Here is a 7,500-nt window from a genome sequence, read left to right as displayed (position 1 = left end):
GAGGACTTTATTCGGATGTAATTTTATGTGCAAGTTACCATCGTCACTTTATCATGGTCCAACTGCTCTGTTATCCCCTGGTGTTTTTCACTGTTGATATGGCGAATTCGCGGCCGATATTATATATCAATACCAACTAAATCAACAAAACTACCGATTAGCAATAAAATATAAAAATTCAAGGCAAAAGGAATAATAATAGCACTATCAATGTAATAATAATCCAACATTAAATTCAAACAGTATGCCTCCGATTGCAATGGGTTCAATACAAGGTAGAGACACAACGGTCATTGGAGGTTGAACAGGGCCCATGAAACCTGATCCTAGGCGTGCTATGCATGCCGTTCGACAGAGAGTCTTTCATTAAAGCCACTAAAAAGAGCACTTTAGAAAAGATTCTTGGAAAGCATCGTCGTCAGCATAATAAGAAGCACTGAATAACATTGAGTAGAAAATCTGACTTTGTATTATTGAGCTAGACTTAAAAACTAGATGCAGAGTTTTGACTGGTCGAAATCTTTTAGACGTAAAAACGGAATTTTTAATCGCAAAAGAAACTGATACAGGCACAATTTCCAGCCCTCTTAATATGAAAGTTCATTTATTCTAAAACCTATATTATCAATAATAAGGTAGACCTTAATGAATTTTAAAGGAGAACTGAAGATAAAAATGGAATATTTTTTCCTTCGCCAAATTTGTAGTGCCTGACTTAGATAAAGAAAATATTCAAGTATTTGAGGGGTTTCTTACATTTTGACGTCTTCATGAGGCCAGAAAGATCTGTATTGATCACTCGAGGGAAGTCCGCCATTTTGGCTGTTCAGAACCTTAACCCTTTCTCATCTCCCAAAATCTGAATGTTAATTCTTCTTAATTAAGTACTGACTGCCATACATTATATGTACTTACATGTACTTCTGAGGCCCTCCCAGGGGTTTTGGGAAACGAGGGAACATGGCTAATTTGAACTGGGGAACAGGGGAACAATGTCAAAATATTTTAGGGAACAAGGGAACAAAAATAATTGAAATCAATTTTAGGGATCAAAAAGTTGGGAACAAGTTTGAAAGTAATTTGGGGAACAAGGGAACACAGGCAAATAGTTTAAAGGGAACAACCTTGCATACGGCGGGAGCTACTGAAATTTAAACTGACCAATTAGCATTCAGCGAGCGGGGAAAACTGTGCTATCCTTGTGCTATCCGACGTCACGCCAATTGTTTACATTCTGATTGGTTAGATCGGTGGACATTCGCTCAGCCTTCTCTTGTGACTCTCTTGACCGTTGCTTCTTTGAACATGACGCATTGTTCTGACAATCAATTTGCCAATCCACTTTATCCAGTTTATGACATGGGCTAGCATGTGATTAACAACCAGGATCGCTTTTTCAACTTTATTCTGTAGAAGAAGAAGACGTTGCTGAGTGAACATTTTTACGACGAAATCCCTTGGTTTGTTCAGCACTTTGATGTCCGATAACTTAGCCGCTCTAACGAGTGTTGGGTCAATCACATTTGGTCGTCTGATCTTTTGAAGTTCTTTCAGCTCTTGTTTGTGTGTGTCCATCATGATCGAACTTCAGGTGAATAGTGAGGGGAGGAGAACAATTTTTCGTTCATCTGCTGTGCCAAACAACAAACAATCCTGTTGGGTGTTGCACGTGCTTGGCAAGTTTTGCACGACATCGTCTATCAGATCTGGAGTTTTCTTTCAGTGATTACAACTTGCGATCGCTCTACAAACATAGCATGCAGCACTTTTTAGTGACTCGAGGATCCTGTTTTGCTGTTTCAAGGGGAGTCGTGCATTCTTAAGCAGTTAATTTGTTTGTTCTTCAGTGCTTGTATTTTTTCGTTTGTTCCTGGTGTCGCAAAGTAACTTTGATGATTTGAAAGGACTTGAATCCTTAATTGAATTAGCGATTTTTTTAATTAAGGAACCAACAAGTGAATGGTACACAAAATTAGGAGAAACTGTTGGTTGAATGGACAATAATTGTAGCCATAATTATCTACCCAGTTTAAGTACTAAGCTCAACAAGTTGTTTGGCTCCACAAGTTTCAGTTTCAGGCCAGGTACCCGAATTCACCCAGGTACTGGTACACTTACTACCATTGTTCTTTGGAAATTGAAGAGCTCCTTGATCACCTGGTTGCTTGAGAAGAAACTTGATGTGTTTGTTCTGAATACGGCCACTAACTGTCCATTGTGGATAAACTCCAGACCAACTCTTCTTTTTACATATTTATTCTTTGTTCTTTGCAGGGCATCAACAATGGTTTCCCTTGTAAAATATTAGTTTAAAGGGTTTGTTAAAGCTGTTTCCCATTTTATAGGGCACTGTGGTTGCCAGATTCACTTTCAAACTTATCATGGAAACGTAAATCAATACCAGTGAAAAGTCAGTCCCTTGAATTGTTGATAGAAAATTAAATGCATATTGAAACATCAGTTGAGGAATATTTTTTTTCATTCCCACTTTGTGAACCTAACATACATTGCTGCAGTTTGTTTATTGCTTGGTCATTCGATGTCTTGATCACATCAAATTATTTAATTTTTAGGTATTGTCTCAGACCTCCATAGAGACACTATCTTTACCTAAAAACTTAACTAGTTGCTTTTTGGAGCCCTTTTGTGGCATATTTAGATAGGCAGGAAATGTTCCACATTTTATGGTAAATAGTTCTGCATGTTTTTAAGGAATATATTGCAGCCAAATCTAATTGAATATGAGACTAAAATATGCTGTTTCACATTTTGTGAATTTAAAGACTTTTAGTATTGTTTGCGCTTGTTTTAAAAGGCTTAAGGTTGGCGTTCAAAAGTGTTCCTTCAATAATCTTATTCTGTAAAGATTACCTTGGGAGAATTGGATTAAGGCCAGTTTTTTCTTCTAGCTTCTTTCCCCAGTGCCCTCTGATAATGGAGTTGATTTGGTTTTGCCCAATGTTGAAAGATGAAACAATGCCTAAACCAGCTGCAAGGAATACTTCAAAGTGCTTTTTTACAAACATGGGCATGAGGGTGCTCGTAAGCATCTGACCATGTCAGGCTCTTATGTAGCCTTTAATTTACTCCCGTCTGACCCGTTTGACCTTTTAGCATCCTGTATAGTGTCCCTCACTCAAAGGATTAATAAATATGTATATGCATGTATGTACCATTGTTTGGCATGCTAAAGTGTTATTATAAATAATTTATTTCTCTAAGAGAGTCTTCTTTTCGTGTCGATCATTCAAAAATTGTTGGAATTGCTTGTTTGAGCTGTTGGATGAAAGAGGCAGAACATTTGATGAGGCTCTCCTGTGGGGAGGGGTCCTTGTTCCCATTAAATATTTGCTTGTGTTTCCAGGTTGTACCCCGAATTACTTTCAAACTTGTTCCCAGCTTTTTGATCCCTAAAATTTAAATTGGTTTTCTTCCCTTCCCCAAAATATTTTGATATTGTTACTCTGTTCCCCAGTTCAAATTAGCCATGTTCTCTTCTTCCCCAAAACCACTTGGTGTGCCTCTTTGATGTTGATTCTCTTATTGGCCTCATAGTAATTCACTGTAGAATTGCAAGACACAGCAAGTTCTTATTTGGGAGTGAGGGAAAAGTTTTGAATGAATTTTCGCACAATATAAGAAATACAATTTTGACTGCCCCTTCTAGTCTATTCTAGATCTTGCTCTTTTCAGACATGAATCAGCTTGTTTGCACCTTTCTGGCGACCTGTGGGAGGGCAAGCTCTAGAAGCTCTTCCTTAGTGAGCCTTTGCTGAAAAACTTTCCAAGTCTGGCTTTCCCGTGTTAGGGGCCGAGATTTTTGTGCAAAATTCATCAGCGACTTCCTTGCAGCTTATAAACGGTGTTCCTTCGAGCAATGGTCAATAAAAGTTTTGTAGTGCTTATACAAATTTTCGCTACTTAAAAACGTATATTTACACGAAACAAATATCAACTTGGCAATTTTTCTTTCCCGATACTCCATTTAAAATTCACGTGAGCGCTATTAATAAAGGGCCAGAAAACCATTTAATGGCAATTTTTTTGTCAACAAACATGAGTTGTCCGCGAGCAGAATTCGAACGTAAGCTGTTGTGCTTTGGCTGTTATTTGTGTTTCTTCTAACTATTCTAAGACGAATTCAGGCTGATATTTTCGAATCAAGTGTAAGAAGACGGCAAAACCGTATTGATAATGTATTTATTTGTGTTAACCTCGCGAATAAAGACTTTGGTCGCATCCTTTCGACGGGGTAGATCGACAGCAATGCCATTTACGCACAATCGAAATGCACTGTTACCGGTGAAAGGGCAAATGATTGACAGGATAGCACGGTTTTGACTGCCGCGCGCACTGCGGGCGCGGGTTCCGTATGCAAGGAAGGGAACATGCAGCCCCCCCCCCCCCCCCCACCCCCCATCCCTGGGAGGGCTTCACTTCTTATGTCAGTTATGGGAATTTGATGTTGTATCTAGACAAAAAACCCAGGTGATACGTTTCTTAATTTTTGTTACCGATGTACTTGATCTTGAGAGGAGAAAATGTACATGTATTAGGGTATGAGGTGTAAGGGTTAAATTAAGAACAATGATGTCGACAAGAACATGCACGAAACCTGAGAATCTTATTAAAACTCACATACTCACAGGGGACATTAAATTAATTTTGTATTTGAATTTTTGGGGATCAACAGTAAATATAACTTTTGCTTTTGACTTTTTTCCTCAATTGAGAGTAAAGTACTTTTGTCTGCATGATTAACCTTTTCCACTTGGTGCAAAAAAAAGGTTGAAAAGAATGGGCCCTTTGCATGAAACTGTCAATCTCAGTGTCATTGTGTAGATTTGATGCACAGTTTTTTTTTCACTTGTAGGTTCATTGAGTGGACGTGACGAAATGATGGCAGAGATCTATTCTAGAGGGCCTATTGCTTGTACAATCATGGCTACACCATCACTTGAGAAATATGAAGGAGGAATCTACAGTGAGTACGATTCCTATGCTTTTCCAAACCACGTCATATCTGTTGCTGGCTGGGGTTGGGAGGGTGGCATTGAGTACTGGATCGTGCGTAACTCGTGGGGCACTCCTTGGGGAGAGGAAGGTTGGCTGAGGATTGTGACAAGTCTGTACAAAAATGGAGATGGAGATGATTACAACCTAGGGATTGAAGCAAAGTGTGCCTTTGCTGTTCCTATAGTTAAAGAATAGGTACAATTGATGTCACATAGGTTAAATTGTAATCCGGTAAAAAATGTTTCAACCTTGCAATTAATTTTACCGATTTGAAGTTTCTTTCACACATAAAAGGAAAAATTAAACTACTGTTAGTTATAGGTAATTTTTGCCAAATAACAGAGAAAGTAGGGCATTTGTAGCAAAGTGCATTTTTCAATTTTAGAGGCTGCTTTGTGATGCATTATGTCAGTAATCACTTCTTTGAGAATCTAGGATTTTTAGGTAAAAGCATTTTAGCTGTTTTATATTTGAAGGTTGACAATAAGAATAATTTTTCCTGTTTAACATTTTTTAACTTTGAAGGTTGACAATAAGAAGTGCTGTGTAAGTTTTTTTTCGCAGTAAATTTACCTGATTAAGTATTCGTGATGGTTTGAAGTATTTTAAATCTTTTTACGTTTACAACTTACGCACCATAGATGACTATAAGGTGCATTCATGCATCATATTCTATAAAAGCGAGTCATGTTTTCCATTTTACAAGCGTTTTTTCTTGGATGAGATAACAGTGACATGTTGAGAAAATGTACACAGGGTTACCCTAGCAGGAGGGTCAAAGATATCCCGGGTTTACAAGCAAAATTTCACAGGTAGTGTTACCCTACCAGCCGGGACAACTTTGCGTGCTTGGTAACAGCCAGCATCGCAAACACAATGGAAACCGCTATAAAGTTGTCCGGGGTAGGCGAGTTGTCCATAGCAGAGCGTTTACAAGGTAGCTAGGGTTATCCTAGAACTAGGGTAACCCTAGCACTCAGATAGGGTTACCCTAGCGCCAGGGTAAGCATAGCTGCCTTGTAAAGACGTCTATGAAAAAAAGGAAGAAATGTGTGAGTGCTTGGGTAACCCTAGCACTAGGGTTACCCTGCTTGTAAACGGGACCTTAGTCTTAGAGCAGATCTTTGAGCGTCGTAATTAATTCGACCAATCACAGCAGGTCCAAACAGCGCAACGAACCAATCCAAATTACTTGATTTGTTACCAACACGCTGTAACTAAGGAGAGAAAGGAGGTTTTCCCCAACTATTATTCCGAACAAAGAGATTCGCGGACTCAGAAGAGATTCGTGTCACAGAGAAAATGTACAGTTAAATGCGTTTCTATCACGCACCTTTATAAGTTTACAAGTTGTCATGTTAGATTTTATAGAATTTTTTACCATTATTACTATTAGTATTGTAAAGTCACGCAATTCAGTTAGGTATGCAAAGTGTCTATTAATAAAACACACTCTATCTATCATCTATCTATCTATCTATCTATCTATCTATCTATCTATCTATCTATCTATCTATCTATCTATCTATCTAGAAATCCACATAACTTGCTCAAAGCGCGGAAGAAACCGCACGTGCGATTCGCGATTGGTTGATACACTGGCGCGAGATTTTTAAACCAATCAATAAGCGTAGTTAATTGCCATCGCGTAATTACTTTCGACAGTCATTTGAAAACTGCTCTATGATGAGCAGCCCGAATCCGCAAATAGTTACTCGTCTCTATCTCCAGTTAAGATAGAACTGTGAGACCTAACCATTTAGCTACTCGACTCTATGAATTACTTAATGCAAAGTTATCTGTAGTGCATCGTAGTCAGGTTGGCATCAGAAAATATTGAAACTGGTGGAAGAGTCATGCATCCATCTATCCAAGTTGTGAGAAGTAAATTAAGTATACAGTGTACACTGTACATTTAATTTTTGATAGTTCACACCGATTGAACAAACTTAAATTTATATGAATAGGCGCAAAAATTGACCGTTGTCGAATGACAAAGTACTTCTATGGGTGGGTACAAACGAGGACCCCTTAATCACTTGAAACCAACTTGAACGTGATTCTTGACTGAAGAAGAGACAAGAAAAAACACTGGCTGTTTTCAACGAATGTTGAACGACATCTTCGTTTAGGAGAAAACCCCACCAAAACTACTAACGAAGACCCGTTCAAAAGCGTCTACAAAGCGTTTGACATCGCTTGAAACAACATCATTCATCATTCATAGTTCAAACTCCAAATCATTGGCAAACGAAATGTTTCTCAACTGACTTTAGGCGGCAACGCCTATTTTACTAATGAAACAACGACATTGCGCGACTTCTCAACCAGGAAATAAGATTTAACGATACTTTGTTATCTGCTTATTTTTTCTTCGTTATTTTACTTTTTTATTTGGAGTGCAAGAGGGGTTAAAAATCCTAAAAACTGCATAACACCCCCAGTCCGGAAACATAACTCTTATTCTTTCATTGCACTCGCGTG

General features: G+C 38.4%; 1 protein-coding gene across 1 annotated transcript in view; it reads left to right on the top strand.

Moving 5' to 3' along the window:
* LOC138009042 (cathepsin Z-like) overlaps nt 1-6,480 on the top strand; it is a 22,720-nt gene extending 16,240 nt beyond the window's left edge. Inside the window, exon 4 of the mRNA XM_068856335.1 lies at nt 4,874-6,480. Within this exon, the coding sequence (XP_068712436.1) occupies nt 4,874-5,211 (338 nt within the window). The 3' untranslated portion in view covers nt 5,212-6,480. The remainder of the gene's footprint in view (nt 1-4,873) is intronic.
* Nucleotides 6,481-7,500: the final 1,020 nt, after the last annotated feature.

Source organism: Montipora foliosa, chromosome 6 (assembly GCF_036669935.1).
Source record: "Montipora foliosa isolate CH-2021 chromosome 6, ASM3666993v2, whole genome shotgun sequence".
NCBI classification, from domain to species: Eukaryota; Metazoa; Cnidaria; class Anthozoa; order Scleractinia; family Acroporidae; genus Montipora; species Montipora foliosa.
Note: the sequence above shows the minus strand (reverse complement) of the source record. Positions and strands in the feature narration are given on the sequence as shown.